At 36.6% G+C, this 19,411-nt stretch overlaps 1 protein-coding gene across 2 annotated transcripts; it reads left to right on the top strand.

Annotated features, from left to right (window-relative positions):
- The first annotated feature begins 626 nt into the window (after positions 1-626).
- On the top strand, positions 627-17,820 carry LOC110443691 (uncharacterized protein C19orf44-like). 2 transcript variants are annotated; one of them, XR_002462140.1, is made up of 10 exons: positions 627-771; positions 5,772-5,906; positions 6,205-6,904; positions 7,416-7,564; positions 8,636-8,912; positions 10,714-11,383; positions 11,939-12,138; positions 12,474-12,637; positions 15,037-15,478; positions 16,076-17,820. XR_002462140.1 is itself a non-coding variant. In XM_021488067.1 (9 exons), exons 2-9 carry the CDS (start codon positions 5,817-5,819, stop codon positions 15,112-15,114), a joined length of 2,328 nt encoding a protein of 775 aa, XP_021343742.1. In that variant the 5' UTR covers positions 627-771; positions 5,772-5,816; the 3' UTR covers positions 15,115-15,662. The 2 variants fall into 2 exon arrangements, 1 of the variants encoding a protein (XP_021343742.1); XM_021488067.1 differs by lacking the exon at positions 16,076-17,820 and having other exon boundaries at positions 15,037-15,662.
- The last annotated feature ends 1,591 nt before the right edge of the window (positions 17,821-19,411 follow it).

Genomic DNA, 19,411 nt, shown 5'->3' with positions numbered 1-19,411 from the left:
TTACACTTTAAATTTGAGCAAATTAACGAGTTTCGTTATTTTCTTCATCCCATAAAGTATCCAAATTCTACGTGTGTGAATGTGATTTATTAAGTGTTTTATTTTGTTGTCGATGTGATTATGAAGCATATAATGTTTGGAATTAAAAAAATAATGAACGTATGTGCAATGTTAATGTACATACAACTAATAATGGATAAACAATATTTGGTGGGGAAAATAAGTTTTAGAAAATCACTGCTAAGCCTAGCCGTCGATCACCTTTCCTTCTTTTTTGTTTTAAACTTATTTTATTGTAATTTATATACAATGGGAGTTGGGCACAAGTTTTACAACTTATATTAAGCCCTTTCCCTACGATATATATATATGTACTACAAATTACCAAGATGGCATATAACAGAGAGAGAGAGAGAGGCACAGGGACCTGAATTTGTTATAGCTTATTTTTACCCGTTTTGTGGGTCCAAATATAGCTGTAACAAATGCTCAGGTCACTATATTCGAAATAAGACTGACACAGATCCCAATTATTATTTCGGCATCGATTTTTTTACATTAGATGTCAAAGCAATTCAAGCGTCTGTTAGACGCATATACTAAAACGCAAAAGCGACAATGATTTGTTTACAAATGGCGGTCCCAGAGCAGCGAGAATATTATTGTGCGAGTTCTCTAACTTCAATCGTCAATGAAGATTGAGGGGAAAATAATACCACACGGAAATATTCTGAAGATATAAATATGTCAACCATATTTATTTGACAACAGGTAAAACCATTGCACTAGGTGAAACTCATTGTCCTAGCACAATGCTACGGTGTCCAGACATGTTCTGATCATGTTTAAATGTTTGTGATGCCTAGATTCAATTTACGTGCAGTCTCTGCTGGATAATATATCTCGTTTAGTGATTCATGTGACGTATATGTGACCAAGACGCAAATGCTGGCGTGCGCAGTGGAGGATCCAAAGGGGTTTATGGGCTTCAGGAAATCCCCCTGGAAATTTGGAAACACCCTAGATATGTCTCTGGATCCGCCACTGGTGCACATAAACTCTGTGTGGCAACCCCAGGCGTTTATGTATACTCTAACAAAATTCCTCGATGTAACAATCGTTACACTAGTACTAATATTAATACCCTGCCTCCTCTGCCCCGACGCAATATATTAAAAAGGTCTCGTCGTCAAAAAGCTACGTTATCACAGCTATCATTACACAAAAGAGGTATTTGTGTCTTGTTACACTAAGGGTTGTTGTTGCAACCCTTATTGTGACAACTAATCAAGGGCGAAATAACAGATATTTGTGTAATAAAAACTGATTTTGTTTCTATAGGGAAACCCTGGGTACATGGCCTTCTACCATAAGTGCTTGAAGTTGATGTGTATTGTCATTTAATCACTTATTATAACAGTAATTCTACTGTTTATTACTTTTGCTCTGTACATATACATTTAGTGTAAGTTCAGCTACTGTATATATATGTCTATATCAATTAACTTCTCTTCTGAGATGGGAGATTTTACTATGAGTAAGGAGTATGACATGCTTGAGTGTTTGTGATGTCATTATCCTTGTGATGTCGTCACAATTGTTGACAATGTGTTTGGTGTGGATTGTGGATTTGGCTATTAAGCACAATTTTGAATAAAACAATGTTTCTTCAGTATGTGACAGCTAGGTTCTAATTTACATTCATACGAAGGATTATAATTTACATTCATACAAAGGATTATAATTTACATTCATACAAAGGATTACAGTCGCCTTAAAGCTTCATGCTACTCAATTGGTAGAATGGCAGATTGGGAAGCTATAGCTATGGGTCACTGTTTCGATCCCTGGTGGAAGCACACTACTCAGGGGTGGCACGATTTACCCAAAAACACCCCAAAAGACCCAAAAAACACACCAAAACACCCAAAAAACACCGATAAGACCACAAAAAAACACAGACGACACTTAAATAATATTCAGTTAATATTATAATGTAGTAACCTGTTTTTCGGCATCAACTGTCAATTCCTTCAATTCGAAATTACGAGAGTATGGTATATGTGTTACCTCCCTTGCATCGCGATGTTACAGATGACAGCATTGTTAAACACATCAAGACTCACAGTCAGATTATTTGATCATAACCATTTATTTTGATAATCATATTTTAACACATATATATACATAGATTACAAATACAACGATGAAAATAAGTTTGTTAAAATTTGTGAAAATACATTTGCAGTACATAAAACATAAAATTGTCATAAAAGAATTGTTGAAATAAATATTATTTAAACAAGTTGTCACAATTTTGAACAATCAGTTGATGTAATAAAACAATTTTATATGGAAGTGTGTATTGAAAACGTTATGATACAAATAAACGAAATCAACAAGTATAATATAAAATGAAAAAAATAAAACATATAAGCGGATCTAGTTTACTTATACATGAATAATGGAAAGATAAATATCCCAAGAGATATCTTCCACGTAAATAATGGAAAAAACATATATCCTAAATACTTTGAATTTAAACAACACTATAAAATAACCTAAGGAAAATGGGGGATGAAGAATTTATGACATTAAATAGAATTAAACTAATCATACCTGCCAAGTGAGCCGATTTCGTCGGGTTACACCCGGGAGTTTAGCCTTTCACCCGCTTTTATAACTTCACCCGCCGGGTTACGATTTTGACCCGGATTTCGTCAATTTCACTCGTTTTCACCCGGAATCTTTTCGTATATTAGAAGTTACCGAAGTCACTCGGAATTCTCTAGACTCCTCCATCCTTCTTCATAAGAAAGACGATCTATTTTTAGCTCACCTGCCCGAAGGGCAAGTGAGCTTATGTCATGGTGCGGCATCCGTCGTACGTCCGTCCTCGTCCGTCAACTTTTCTTTAAACAGCTTCTTCTGAAGGAGCCCTACAAAGTTTGAGAACGAAAATGACCTTGATCTACTTTCAAGGTCACAGGGGTCAAATGTGTCAAACACTTCAAACGACTTCTTCTGAAGAACTGAAAGGTATAGAATCTTTATATTTGGCTGGTGAGTTCCCAGGATAGAGCCCAACAAAGTTTGAGAATGAAAACTAGTTTGACCTACTTTCAAGGTCACAGGGGTCATATATGTCAAAAGCTTCAAATGACTTCTTCTGAAGAACTGAAAGGTATAGAATCTTTATTTTTGATTGATGGCTTCCTTGGATAGAGCCCGACAAAGTTTGAGAATGAAAATGACCTTGACCTTCTTTCAAGGTCACAGGAGTCAAATGTGTCAGACACTTCAAACGACTTCTTCTGAAGAACTGAAAGGTATATAATCTCTATATTTGGCTTGTAGCTTCCTAGGAAAGAGCCGAACAAAGTTTGAGAATGAAAATGACCTTGACCTTCTTTTAAGGTCACATGAGGCAGATATGTCAAACACTTTAAACGACTTCTTCTGAAGAACTGGTAGTTATAAAATCTTAATATTTGGCAGGTGGCTTCCTGGGAAAGAGCCAAACAAAGTTTGCGAATGAAAATGACCTTGACCTACTTTCAAGGTCACAGCGTTCAAATATGTCAAACAGTTCAAACAGCTTCTTCTGAAGAATTAAAAGGCATAAAATTATAATATTTGGCTGGTGACTTCCCGGGATAGAGCTCACCAAAGTTTGCAAATGAAAATGACCTCAACCTACTTTAGAGGTCACAGAGGTCAACAACATTTTAATGGATTTGTTCTTGAGAACTAAAAGGAATGGATTCATAAGATTTGGCTGGTAGCTTTTTGGAATAGAGCTAACCAATTTGAGAAGGAAAATGACATTGACCTACTTACAAGATCACAGGGAAAAATATGTCAAGCAACTTCTGAAGAAGAATCAAAAAGCATAGAATCTTATAATAATATTTTGCTGGTAGTTTCAACAGATGGAGCCAACAAAGTTTGCGAGGGAAATATTTTTAGTGCAATATAATATTTAATGAGAATATTTTGCTATGACTGCTTAAATATTCAGGTGAGCGATACAGGCCCTCTTGGGCCTCTTGTTTGTTTTCGTTTCTCACCAACAGGTAAGTTGCGAGTTGTTTATATACGTACTAGAACCGTTTTTCCTAATGTTTATACAAATACCATTGTTACTCTAATGAATGACACAACATGTCAATTTGCGAAAAGCAATATCTGAAGAGATAGCGGATCATGTTGTGATTCACCAATACAATAATCTATAAATATGTAGCATAAGAGAAATGGGGAAGGAAATGAAGACGATGTACGTAACACAAAAGTCCCTGTACAGTAGATACTTGTGACCCAATACTCATGGAACTGGCCTATTGTTTTTTTTTTACTGTTCTCGATCTTTCAGATTTTTGTCTTTTCCTTTGACATGGCTTTTTGCCACAGTTTTGCTTCGGTTTTGGGCACACAAAGTCAGTGTCTGAAGCCTTAGTAAATTTGCTTTCGCGGGTAATATTCTTTCTTTTGGCCAAAAAGGTTCTAAAATATGCGTCTTTTTCTTTCTGTGTTTTTTTATTCCAAATTTCCTGGTCCACCTCAAATGATGTAGTTTTGCCTTCTAGCCTAAAGTTGCCAGTTCCATGTAATGCCCGTCTTAAATCAAGTATCTGCATTTGAGACACTAAGGCCATTTTTTCAACTAGCTGAGGTAATTTATGCTGTTTGAAATTGGCAACCTGTTTCAATCTGTTATTAATTGACTCCGAATTGTTGTTGGTCCAAAGAGCATTGACTTTCTTTTCCCGAAGAGGTGCCATGACATATGCTTTGACTTTGCATTCAAGAAACTTTAACCAATAATGCTGAAACTTTGGATTTTTTTGAGGACAGACAGAATGGACCAGCGATTTGTTAGGCAAGCCATAGCAACAGGTGCAGAATTTGCATTCCTCCACGTCGGAGGTAAACTTGTTGCAGGGGAAGTAACTCAAATACGTATAGTTAATATTACTCGCGTCGCTATAACTATTCAATTAACGGGAAACATCATTATGTTACATAATGCCAGGAAGTAGACATAAAAATATCTGTACATATTTCATGTTTTTGTGTGTTTTTTTGGTGTTTTTGTGTGTTTTGTGGGTCTTTTGGGGTGTTTTTTGCTGCCACTACTCAGCACCCCTATTTTTTTTTCAAAAGACTGATTTACATTATTTGTATGTAACAACTAAGTTGCTTCTAGGCCCAATTGTTTTTTTTATTATCAGTAAAAAAAAAATGGGCCTACAAGCTACATGTACAGTTCCCGCAGCTTACAAATAAGAACCTGAGGATACCAAATTTTGAAAATCTATCAATCAGGTATACCCCCAAATCTATAATTCATAGGGAACACAGATTGTTTCATTGCACACAGTATCTGGGTTTAACCTGTTTCCAAGCAAGACTGACAGTATCACTGTGACACAACCAGGGAAGTATGCTGACATTGCAAGTGTAATGTGCAAAGTACAGACCCCCCCTTCAGTTGCCCAGGCTATACTAGGTTATATTAAGTAAACTAATATTTTTTATTTTTTACTGCTATAGTTTCGCATCACTATCCGTGATAATGCTGGTCTTTTCAATAAAAATCATGATCAATTGGTGTATTACATCAAGTAGAATATCCTTGATAGGGTTAGCTACACATTAATCAATTTACTCAGCAAATTGTGTGAGAACAAAAAAATGGTTTTTGTGGATGTTACAGTTTGAAGTGTGGCTATTTGTATCTCTATGAATTTGTATTACATTTCTGCCAGATTTCTCCTCCTGCCGGGTGTTTGTTGTTCCATCTTATTTTGACAATGAAGAGGTCCAATGCTTTGCTACAGAAGGTTTCATCACAACTGAAGGGAGACATAATCAAGAAACCAACAGAAGAGGATGATCTTGAGGTAAGATCAAATACAATGTAGTTTTATACTGTTGAATGACTGGTCAAGATGACATATGAATTTTAATGATTTTAAAGCAGTTTTTATGAAATCGGTTCATAATCTTATATAATTTAATTCTTAATACACATGTATACTTATACTGTATATAAGTATTGTCTTTCCAAATGAATTATTTGTTAATGTATAGATCTATCTTTCTTTTAAAATTATTTTAATGGTCTTTCTCCGAAATAGATCATCCATGACTGTACTCAATAACCACATCTGATATTGTCTGTTTTACCGTATTTTACAGGCCTATATCAAGAGTCTTTCACAGAAGACAGCACAACATAAGAAATCAGTAAATTTTGAAGACATAGGTGATATATCCATTTCTAGTGAGTTGGATACAAATTCATCTACCCAACATAAAAAAAATGTTCCCACTGTCGGAAGCAAATTTCTGAAAAAGAATACTGGACAAAAAACTGCACCAGCTCCTCAGTCAAAGTTTTTAAAGAAACCACAAACATCCGCAGCTAGTCCCATCCCAACTGTTTCTTCTCAACCACGCCCTGGCACTTCCAGGGGGGCTCTACAGCAACAAGCAAAGGGTCCCGTGTACGGACAGCCAAGACCAGGGACACAGAAATCCTCCTCATTAGACAAGGCTGCAGCTCTCACTCAGAAGATTGCTGGAAGACAAACTTTTGCAAACACCAAAAATGTTTTTACTCTTGAGACAGACAGTGAGGACACATGTACATTGACTACTCCACGAGCATCCAACCCTACCCCCGGTAAAAGACAAAACAACAGGGTCCTTAGCCCTAGTCCTAGATCTGTGTCCTCTGACAGTGTCAAAATAGGGAGAGATGGTGGCAAATTCATGAAAAAGAAACAACCTGCTCCTGCAGAGGAAAAGTCTGCACCACATAGAAAACCAGAGCCTAGTGGCAGGAAAAGTCCTGTTCCGAAAGCTAAGCAGGCAGGAGAAGGCCAGAGAAAGTCAGGTTGACACTTGTTTTGTTTTTAGTTCATCCAGTTTGTGTAATGTCAAATATTTTATTATTTATGTATTGTACCTCACATATTGTGAAACAGCTAAAATCTTGTTTACTCAAAGTCCTGTGACTAGATGAATAACCAACCTAACTCAAACACATATATGTAATTTGATTTTAGCCAACACATTTCTTTTCAAATATGAGATACCCAGACTTCTTGATACCTTATCCTCAATTCTGAAAAAGTTTGTGTTATTAAGAAGTTTTTTGATGTATATTAGATATGGTAAGCCAAGATATCGTAAGCCATTTATCATTTTTATTGGGGTTTTTTTTTCTGTCATAATCTGAGAATGAATAGCTTTAATTTCATTAATGCTTTGGGTGATATGTATGTATAGCCTGTTAGTCTGTTACAATTTAAGTTAATTCCTGTCACAAATAAAATGGTTTGTTAAAATTATTAAAATAATTGCACACACAGACTTATAAATCTGAAATTGATGATACTTTTTAGCATCTCCATTTCTGCTGAAGAGTTCTCAAAGATATTCCACAGATGTTGTGTTATCGTCTGAAGAGGAGAGTTTGGCCGAGTTTATCACTGGGCTTGACGCTGACTCCTCGGAGGATGGTAAAATTAGGGAATATATGAAAAGGATCAAGGTAAGCAAAGTTGGCATTTTTAATTCTACCATTTTTTATGTATTTTTATCCTATGCAACATATTTAGGTCCTATTCATTAAGGACCAATGCAGAGGTAGTTCATGTCTTTCATCAAATTTACATACAGGTCATTACATTCATACATATATATATCTACCCTGTATACCATGCCAACTTTAATTTGTCTCCAAATCTTGGTGAAACTTCATATAAACGCTGTGTGAGTGTAAAATATTTTAATATCTTGAACAAGTTTGTATTTAAGAATTCTGAGGTCATAGTCACTGTTACTGTTTTACCAAAATATATTGGCAGTTGTTCTGGTCATTTCATTTTCAAAGAGATATTGATAAAGTTTTATACAAGTGTAACGTTGGTAACGTTTCTCCATTGTGCATCAGTTAAGGTGATGGTAACTGTTACCACTATTAGAAAATCTGTGTCATCAATCCAGTGACTTCATCACCCGATGGGAATCCAGTTAGGATTGTATACTTCAAACAAGCCTCAGGGTCCACATCCTGATGTCAAGATAAACGTTGCATACTATTTATTGGAAATATTAGTATTTCCTCTATAAATAATGATACCTTGCATCCAGTTCGGGTGTTCACGTTCTGCCATATACATAAACTATGACGTGAAAGACAAAATGGGGTGGATACTGACAGACAGGGCTCCTCCACTGTTTTACATATGGTTTTGGAAATTTTGGAACAAATTCAGTTAATTAACTTGTTTTCTTCTCTACGTTAAAAGTGATCAAAATCAAACATCTTTTTCAGTATAAAGAAAACGCAAATGCAAACGAAATTATGAATGAAAGAATAGAAAAAAATGCCTCTTATGAGGGCCTGTTTTTGCACAAGGAGGGAACCTAGTACCCTTCAATCCTGGCCCACCTTATAAATGTGCTGAGGAGAGAAAAACTTCCCAATTCCCATGAATAATCTTTTAAATAAAATCAAATATGTTCATGAATTCTTAAAATGTGCTTTTATGGGGTTATTTTGCAACAATTTTCTCTATAGCAATCATGATATGATCAAAGATAAAATAAATTTTAACAGTCCAATGATAAACTGAAGACCCGAGTTCCATCACCTCCTCCCAGGAGGACTCCCTCCCCAGATGCCAAACCTCCCACGGCTATCCGAAGAACTCCATCGCCACAGAACCAACGCAGGTCGCCCTCCCCAAAATTCCACAGGAGGTCACCATCCCCGGTGTTCCGAAGGTCAAGGTCATCTGATGATTCTGCACTTTCGGACTCCCTCCAAAGTGAGGTTATAGAGGAGAGAGACGAGAGTGACGCACAAAGTATCAGTTCAGAAGATGGATTTAAATGTAAGATATCTGTATACTTCCTGTTAGGTTGTTGTATATATATACATGTGTATTGTAGATAATTTGTTTACCCACAGTACATTGAACAATTAAGAGAAAGAATCCTCTGTGCTTCAACATTGTGTTAAATCTCCCAGAAAATCAATGATGCCAATGTCATTAACAGCCAATGGTTCAGGTTATAAGGGTCTGGAATTGTCTGGATGATTAATGTGAAATGCATGTTTTTGTGAAATGAAGTCTCTGGAGAATTTGATCAATGTGGTTGTCGGTGATTGAAAGTGGTGTCGTGTGTTTAGATATAAAAATATTGCCTTGTTGAGACTAGGATTTTCCCCAAAAGAATACACAGGAGCCGCCCAGCGCCGTCTAATCTAACATGTTGAGGAACAGTTTTTAAGTTTGATTGTGTGATCATGTGTATTTGGGGTTTAGACACTGACAAGTAAATATCAGTGGCTTGAAAGTGTGTATCCCGATATACAAGATGTACAATTGGGTCACCGATTGCATACAACCAGGATGGTCTTGCATGTATAAAAAACTTATGGCTAATTACACTTGCCCATCATTTCATATGTCATCAATTAAATAGTTATCTACCGAACTACATGTACAATGTTTTCATGCTGTAACTTTTAACTAATATCAATGGTATTATACTGTTAACTTAAATCAATGGTATTGTACTGTTAACTAATATCAATGGTATTGTACTTTTAACTAATATCAATGGTATTGTACTGTTAACTAATATCAATGGTATTGTACTGTTAATTTATATCAATGGTATTGTACTGTTAACTAATATCAATGGTATTGTACTGTTAACTAATAGCAATGGTATTGTACTGTAAACTAATATCAATGGTATTATCCTGTTAACTTAAATCAATGGAATTGTACTGTAAACTAATATCAATGGTATTATACTGTTAACTAATATCAATACTGTACTGTTAACTAATATTAATTGTATTGTACTGTTAACTAAGATCAATGGTATTGTACTGTTAACTAATATCAATGGTATTGTACTGTAAACTAATATCAATGGTATTACACTTTTAACTAATATCAATGGTATTGTACTGTTAACTAATATCAGTGGTATTGTACTGTTAACTAATATCAATGGAATTATACTGTTAACTAATATCAATACTGTACTGTTAACTAATATTAATGGTATTGTACTGTTAACTAATATCAATGGTATTGTACTGTTTTAAAACTTCATTTGTATCTCGAACTGCTGACAGCTTCGTCTTGTTGATGTGAAGAAAACCTGCTTAGAAGTAAACATATTAAGATTATGGTACATACAGGCATAGTTTTAGTGTCTTTATCACTTCTGAACTTATTGTATCTGGAGCACAACACTGAGTTAAACACATGCACATCACGTGGTTACATATAATACAATGCTTGTGACTTTGTGGAGACCTTGCAACTAAAGATCTTTGGCTATGTGTCGATTTTTCGAATTTCTTAAGAAATTTCTGTCTATTTTATCTATTAACGCTTACCGGTACATTGGCAGTAAATGGAGAACACAGTGGAAATTTGGATGATTGCAAGTTTGAATATGTACATATTTTGCAAATTCTTTTGAAATAACACCCTGTTTAAGAATACTGGTTTGTTCTTCAAATTGGTTTTATATATTTTTATATCTTATTTAAAATATATTATGGTATGTATTATTCTTATTAGCAATGTACGTTGTATAAGAAAAAATAATAATTCGTGTTATGTCATCAATTGTCCTTTGATATTCATCTAATCTGTCTGTTTCCAGTCAATCTCATGGATGCCAATTCTTTTGAGCCGGTAGTGTTTGAAACAAAATCACGAAAGACAACCAAATCTCCTGTTCAGAAGAAATCAGCCAAATCTCCAGTAGAAAGAAGGTCAAGGGAGACTATGAAAACTGCCAGTAAACCAAGAAAAGAATTAGAAAAGAAACCCAAGAAAGAAAAGAAAAATGATCTATTTAGTTCATTTGGACTTCACACGGTAGAAGAGTTGTTGGGGGTAGGGGATATTTCTGAGGTTCGTGATATAAGTGAAGCATCAGAGATTCGGACAGAATCTTCTCAGTCTGAGATTCGTACAGAGAAAGATGAACCATTTGTCTTTGGCCAAAGAACTAAGCCAGAACCAGAGTCAGAGATAGAAATTGTCTCCGAGATTAAAACTAGGGACTACAGCACTCAGCGAAAAGACTCATATTCTGAGGACTTTGAACCAAGTATTTCTGAAAGGATTGGTATGAGTTCAAAATCCCACCGATTAAAGTCAGGTTCTGAGATTCGGACACGATACAGTAGTGAAGGCACTGCAGACGACTATACAGAAGAATTTAATAGTGACACAGACTCTATAGCCACCATTTCAAGAACTTCGGCAGGGCCACCATCTGAGATGACAATCAGTGACAGCTATACAGACCAATCAGCATCATATAGGTGTGTTTTTATACATTATCTACTACATGCATAAAAAAAAATTAAAAAACAATTCAGGAATAATATCCTTTCAGATTCTTCATATGTTGGTAAGATATTATCACAACCAAAATTTTGAAACAATTTCCTTATATGGGAAAATGTCAATATTTAAGACAATTACTATAAAAGAAAATGAAATTTCAGAATAACTTTGCTTATATATATGATTAGGCTTTATTGATTAAAAACATGTTTCTTTTACAAAAAGAGATTTATTTTTTTATCAATCTAGAGAATGTAGTTTATCTGCATTTGAATTGTAAGTCAATAATCCACATATATAAAATTACTTTGACAGCTATACCTCATTTTTTGATAAACTTGTATGAAATTATTATTGATACATGGAGTGGCAGTCTGATATGTTGCAATGATTTCCTTGTGGAATTGTTTTGATTTTATTTGCTTTGGATTCCTTTTAAATTCATCGATTTCTGATATATGTACGTTAAAAACATCCCAAGATGCAGAAGGGTCCATTATATCCCCGTTTTTACTCTGTCGTTTTTCTAGTTATACAGCTGAAAAAAGGAAGCCTAAGACGGGACACGTGAAGATGAAGAGTGTGGAGGTACAAACGGCTGAGCCTGGTCTGACATTCTCCTGGGATTCCCGCTACTCTGGTATGGCCATGCCTGGGCCAGCCCTGGGGATGGGCTTTGTTGACCCCACCCCTATAGCTACACATGTGGTCAGCCCAGAAACACTAGAAAGTAAGTAGCGTGTATGAAAACAGTGATCTTTCACTAACTTTAATTTTGGAATTACAACTCCATTCATGGTAGGTAGTGCACGTGGAAACTTGCATAAATTTTTAGTGTAACTGAAGTTACTAATCAAGGTCACTATTTCTTAAAAGCAGTGTTTCTTAACTAACATATTTGAAAATCTAGGGGTTAAAAGGTCAAAGGCTATAATCCATTGTTAAGAGAATTAAGATTCTTTTTTCAGGTTTCTGACATTATGTTGCAATTGAAAAGGGATTTCGGAAACATGGACTGAAAAGATATTCATCTTATTTGTAATTGGCTGTTTTGGTTATTTGCAGCAATGACAGCATACAGTCCAAGTATGATAGCCCTGCATGACATGTTACGACAACAGCTGGAGCTGACCAGGGACTTCCTCAAATCACAGAGATATATGTACCAGTGTATGATGTCTAGTGTAGACCAACGCCACACCTACACAACGCTGGAGGATACCAGAAAGGTCAGTTTGATTTACTCAACACTAGAGGATACCAAAGGGGCAGGATTGGCCTGGGGGACGGGCCCTATCCCTAACATCTTATTTGCCATATTACTTTCATTTAGAATCTTTTGCCATGATTGCTTAAATATCCTTGTGAGCGCTACAGGCCCTCTTGGCCTCCTGTAAATGAAATGAGATTAAAGAAATGAAGAATTTTCATTATAAAGGAACCATTCCATTTGGATGTACTTCCCACATGTGAACATGAGTAGTCTTCATTTGACATCATGAGCAGCTTTTGTGAAGGGTATTTCTATATTCAGTTTTCAAATTAAAGATACCAAATAGATATGTTCTGCTGACATGTTACACAACATATAGAGCATGTACCTGTACGCCATACAGGTACAACAGATTGATTGGTTCAGACATCGCTCGTATGTCATCTGTACAGTTCTTGTAAACTAATTAAGGTAACATCACAAAATGATTAATTTCAAGCACTATGTATTCAATTTTAATATGGCTGTCTGGTTTAAATTAATATCATGAGTTATTGTGGGTAATTAATTTCATTTACAAGGCATCATCGTAAAAGGATATTAACGGTTTCCATGTTATTAGTTCTCATATGATAGTAGCATTGTAATTTTGTGTATGTGGCCATAAACCTACACTGGTAGGTTATGATATCCTATCTGATGTGTCCCGTTATAGCGGATCATCAATCCGTCAGGCTTACATCAGAATACGGATTGATATTTTGTACTGCTACATGTTTATAAATAGTACAGGTTTATAACAATGGCATGTCTATAATCATTACATGTCTGCAACAAGTACATGTCTATAGGTATATATCTGTCTTTTATTTGGGCCCAGCATCAGAAATGTGTATCAACACATCTGTCTCTGCAGATTATCTCTGATTCCGCATAAGTGTAAAATTTCAAGCGATAATGTCTAGCTCTGAAAGCCTGTTTAGTTTGGTAAATATAAATTAATGTACTTTCAAATAGCAACACTTTGTTTAAATAGTATCCTCAATGTAAGCCACTTAATCAGAATTGGGTTAGCTGGTTACATGTAATTTTTTTCTACTGGACTTTTTTTTTCTCAATTATAAGCTCACCTGGTCTGAAGGACCAAGGTGAGCTTATGCCATACCGTTGCGTCCGTCGTCCGTCCGTCAACAATTTCTTTAAACAACTTCTTCTTCTAAACCACTGATTGGAATTCAACTAAATTTGACTGGAAGCATCCCTAGGTAGTGGAGATTCAAAATTGTACAAATGGTTGGGCTGACCCCCCAGGGGGCTGAGGGGCGGGGCCAAAAGGAGTCAATTTGGCTATATTGCTTTAAGCGACCTCTTCTCTGGAACTAAGAAGTCGATATCAACCATATTTGACTGGAAGCATCCCTAGAAGTCAGGGATTCAAAATTGTACAAATGATGGAGCTGCCCCCTAAGTGTATTACTTGGCAATGGTTGAGAGCCCCACCATATAACCATGGTATACAATTGCTGAGTTAAAGAGAAGAATGCACATTTGCTTCCAGGATGGCTATAGGGTCTGGCCCCACCCTTGGAGACAAAGTCCCTGGGCCATAACTTTAAAACTGTTGAGATCCCCACCCCCAAAACTATATATACAAATGCTGGGCATAAAAAGACGAATGCAGTCATGATATCAGAATAGACCCTGGGGTCTGACCAAACCCCTAGGGACCTAACTTGTTAGTCACAGCTTGGAAACAGTTGAGGGCCCCACCCTATAACGGTATATGCAATTGCTGAGTATAAAGAGATGATTGCACATATGCTTCCAGGATGGCCTTGGGGACTGCCCCACCCTTGGAGACTTAACCCCTGGGTCATAACTTCGAAATGGTTTAGATCCCCACCCTAAAACTAAATATACAATTGTTGGGCATAAAAAGAGGAATGCAGTCATGATATTAGAATTGACCCCAGGGTCTGCCCCACCCTTGCAGACTTAACCCCTGGGTCATAACTTTGAAATGGTTGAGATCCCCACCCCAAAACTATATATATTCAAATCCTGGGCAAAAAGAGACAAATGCAGTCACGATATTATAATTGATCCTGGGGTCTGGCCACAACCCTAGGGACCTAGTTTCTGAGTCAAAGCTTGGAAACAGTTGAGATCCCCACCCCATAACCATACATAAAATTGCTGGGCATGAAGAATCTAATACAGATATGCGACAAGGATTTGCCTTGGGGTCTGGCATATTCCCTTGATCTCATTCGGAGAATATTTTGCCATAATTGCTTTGGTATCCAGGTGAGCGATACAGGCCCTCTGGGCCTCTTGTTAAAATATCTTTTTATTTATATGTTTATAATTGTTTGATCATTTTATTATTATCAATTGATCATTTTGTTTTTGTAGTATATACGCAAGAACAGAAGAAAAAGACTTACCTTCAAAGAAGCTCTGAGAATGGTGGATGCCGAGATGGAGAGATAGTCTTTCTTTCAGGAGAACACTGTTAGTGTGTATTATTCTTCACAGGAATATCAGAACAATACAGAACAAATATCAGCCCCTCCAGATAGAATTGCTTAGAGCAATTAAGCTTCTTAATACGCTGTGATTGAATTCTATGCAAATTATACTGAAGGACTTCTCTTTGGTCTTTAGTTCCAACATTTAATACATGTAACAATTTCAGTTATGCTAAGTCAGTTTGAAAGAGATTCTGGAATCCCATTAAAGTCTTAGAAGTTCTGTGTCTGACTCAACAGTCTGTGAGGTGTCATATTACTGTCAGATCAGCCAGGTGTCTGACCAAACAATCTGTCAGGTGTCATATTACTGTCAGAGCAGCCAGGTGTTTGACAACACAGGGAGTCAGTCTGGTGTCACATCCTTGTCAGAATGGCCAGGTGTCTGACTCAACAGTCTGTCAGATGTCATATTACTGTCAGAGAAGCCAGGTGTTTGACTACACAGGGAGTCTGTCAGGTGTCATATTACTGTCAGAGAACCCAGGTGTTTGCGTACACTGCGAGTCTGTCAGGTGTCATATTACTGTCAGAGAAGCCAGGTGTTTGAGTACACTGAGAGTCTGTCAGGTGTCATATTACTGTCAGAGAAGCCAGGTGTTTGACTACACAGGGAGTCTGTCAGGTGTCATATTACTGTCAGAACAGCCAGGTGTCTGACTATACATGGAGTCTGTCTGGTGTCATATTACTGTCAGAACAGCCATGTGTCTGACTACACAGGGAATCTGTCTGGTGTCATATTACTGTCAGGTCAGCCAGGTGTCTGATTCAACAGTCTGTCAGGTGTCATATTACTGTCAGATCAGCCAGGTGTCTGACTACACAGGGAGTCTTTCTGGTGTCATGGCACTGTCAGAACAGCCAGGTGTCTGACTACAATGGGAGTCTGTCAGGTGTCATATTACTGTCAGAGAAGCCAGGTGTTTGACTACACAGGGAGTCAGTCTGGTGTCATATCCCTGTCAGAATGGTCAGGTGTCTGACTACACAGGGAGTCTGTCTGATGTCATATTACTGTCAGAACAGCCAGGTGTTTGACTACACAGGAAGTCAGTCTGGTGTCATATTACTGTCAGAATGGCCAGGTGTCTGACTACACAAGGAGTCTGCCAGGTTGACATCAGATTATTGTCAGAATAGTAAAGGTGTCTGACTAGATATAGAGTCTGTATAATATTATATCAATGTCAGAATGGCTAGGTGTCTGATTAGATGGAGAGTCTGTCTGCTGTCATATCACTTTCAGAACAGCCAGGTGTCTGACTACACAGCTGTGAGTCTGTCTGTTGTCATATCATTGTCAGACTGATCAGGTGTCTGACTACACAAGGAGTCTGCCAGGTTGACATCAGATTATTGTCAGAATAGTAAAGGTGTCTGACTACACAGGGAGTCTGTCAGGTGTCATATTACTGTCAGAATAGCTAAGTGTTTGACTTATTAGGGAGTCTGCTGCCATATCACTGTCAGAATGGCCAGGTGTCTAACGAGATAGAGAGTATGTCTGGTGTCATACTACTGTCAGAATGGCCAGGTGTCTGACTAGATAGAGAGTCTGTCTGGTGTCATATTACTGTCAGAATAGCTAAGTGTTTGACTAATCAGGGAGTCAGCTGCCATATCACTGTCAGAATGACCAGGTGCCTGACTACACAGGGAGTCTGACTGGTGTATTACTACTGTCAGAATAGCCAGGTGCCTGACACCACTAACTTGTGGTTGTTTTGGTGCCACTCTAGTGTAACATACATGTATTGCCTTATTTTAGCTGAGTAGGGGATACTAACCTGTTAGAGATAATGGCTATTACAGAAGCTGTGACCAGACTGGGGACATGAATCTCCTCACCGTCACTGGAGTAGATAGTAACCAGACTCAGGACATGAATCTCCTATCCGTTATTGGAGTAGGTTATAATTACCCTTAAACAGACTGGCCGATATAGTGGCTCAGACATTGATGCATGTCGTGCTGATGCTGCAAGTCTATCAGTAAACAGTGAATCACCAGGACCTGTAAAACAGTTTTATCTCATTAAGGAAGTGTTTGTATGGTAGGAGATCAGGATTAGGCTCATGTACCTAAATCCATTGGCTGACACCCTCATGCCCCCAAAGATTCAGACACGTGGAAATATAAGTATTACTAATTATTAATTTATAGGTGATCTTATATGACTCTACCATCCTTGCACTTTGTCCTTCTATGTGTTGTGTAATATTTCATTGATAATTTGGTATAAAGATCACTATATTTCCTTCAATTAGTCTCATTATCCCAATTTAATATGTAGGTGACTCTGCTGAAATAAGAAGTTATAACTGAGGGTGGAAATTAGGAATTTCCGTCCAAAACGAGGATGCTTGGGAAAGATAAGCAGTGGTTTCTGTGACGTTTTGACAGATTCTGCTGTCCCTGTGGTTATTTAAAAAAACATTGGGTTTGCTGAGAAGTGTTATTTCATTTTGGCAGATGAAATACAAATGTTTTACAGAAACACCCTGAAAGAGAATACAAAGTGTATACATGTAGTAAAATAATCTATAATGTTTTACATACGACTTACATATTGTGAGGCTGTATGATATAGTATATCTGTGATATTTTTTATAGATCTAGGACCTCGTTATCTAATATGTAAAAAATGTAATTGACATTACTTTGATTCACATTTAAATAAACGTATGAAATATTTATTGTGTCTTTTCTTTAGTCTCATGGACAAGTGGAGTACTAGTGTTTGACCTGTTATAAATTTGAATATGACCCAGGCTGTTGCCAGAATGGGAAACAGGGATCCAAAACAAATAGATTTAAAAAAAGAAAAAAACTAAACAAAAAATTGAACCATTCTTCAGTTTAGACTGTAATTGCTGTAGATTGTCGTAATAAGGTTCCTGGCAAATGACGGGTTCCATTCGCTTTAAGTATAATAGTTCGCTTCTTGTGAACTGCTGTTGACCTTGAACAGAGCTGAAGGACACAGGCAGGCCTTGTGATGAACGAATTATCTTTGAAGGTCATTATGACTGCAGTCTAGTACAGTTTGATGGTTCTCGTACTTCATGGGGACGTAGTATTAACTACACATTGGCCTTTGTTGAGGGTCGTACATTGTAGAAACCAAACGATGACATAAATTGGGATGGAATCCGTGACTGGCTCTAAAACCACTCTTTACCAGAAAATGTATGTTCTTATTATCTATGCTCAGGCACTGACGCCACAAGTTAAATGTCTAACTGATTTGATTGAAAGAACTTGGAAGTTCTTCATTCAAGGTCGGTTGCTAATGGCATTACGTTAAAATAGACATTTAGAAATTACCATATCGTCAGTATAGTCGAGGACAGAATTCAAAACCTATTCAAACGAACTGAATACAAAGTGATCTAAAAAAAACATGGCAAATTCAACAAAAATCTGAAGGCGAAACAAGGACTGAGGCAAAGTTTGATGTGGAGCAAAATCCGCGCATCATTAGCATACTGTGCTCAGATTGGTTAACGGTTTCTGCATAATAACTTTGTCAAATACGGTCGGATTATGATAAGACTTTGTCAGTATTATATTATACAATGACAATGGTTATGCTGAAAGACAATCAAAGCCTACACATAATTTACTGCATGTTACATACAACTCTTTAATTATTTGTCGACGGTTTCCGTACAATGACTTTTTCAAATATAATCGGATTCTGATGAGACGCGGTCATCATTTACACTTTGTCTAATAGCAAAATCTGCCAGTAGTTGTAAGTAATGGACATACGGAATATCTTTGGTTTTAGTGTTGTTACATGAATCGATTATTGGCAGAAAAAGGTATTTTTCAATTTCTATTGTCACGGTTTGAAATATATACAAAGGTAGACAATTCCTACGAAAATTATATTTTAAAAGTCAAAGTACACGGGAATGAAATATATATATTGTTTTAACTTAAGTTGGTGAAGTAGAGCATGTTTTCTACTTTCACAATTAACATTCAATAAATAGTTGTCAACTTTACTGAGTAATACAGACAGTACAAATGTTATTTCTTCTCCTTACATTTCAATTATATTGGATACAATAATGCATCGAAAGGATTTGAAATATGTCAGATAGGCATGGAATGGGCGTATATTGTTCCTCCCTATGGTACTCTTGTCATGATACTTTAAAAACTGAAAATAAAAAACATAGATTTATCAATACACTGTTTGTCATATCTAAACATGCTGTGATGAATCAGGAATATACATGTAGGCG

Source organism: Mizuhopecten yessoensis, unplaced genomic scaffold (genome assembly GCF_002113885.1).
Source record: "Mizuhopecten yessoensis strain PY_sf001 unplaced genomic scaffold, ASM211388v2 scaffold716357, whole genome shotgun sequence".
Classification (NCBI taxonomy): domain Eukaryota; kingdom Metazoa; phylum Mollusca; class Bivalvia; order Pectinida; family Pectinidae; genus Mizuhopecten; species Mizuhopecten yessoensis.
This window is presented reverse-complemented; position numbering and strand designations above follow the sequence as displayed.

Coding starts and splice junctions, on each gene's coding strand:
- LOC110443691 (XM_021488067.1), top strand. CDS start 5,817: ATGAAGAGGTCCAATGCTTTGCTACAGAAGGTTTCATCACAACTGAAG. Junction 7,565..8,635: donor AATATATGAAAAGGATCAAG/GTAAGCAAAGTT, acceptor AAATTTTAACAG/TCCAATGATAAACTGAAGAC. Junction 12,139..12,473: donor CAGCCCAGAAACACTAGAAA/GTAAGTAGCGTG, acceptor GGTTATTTGCAG/CAATGACAGCATACAGTCCA.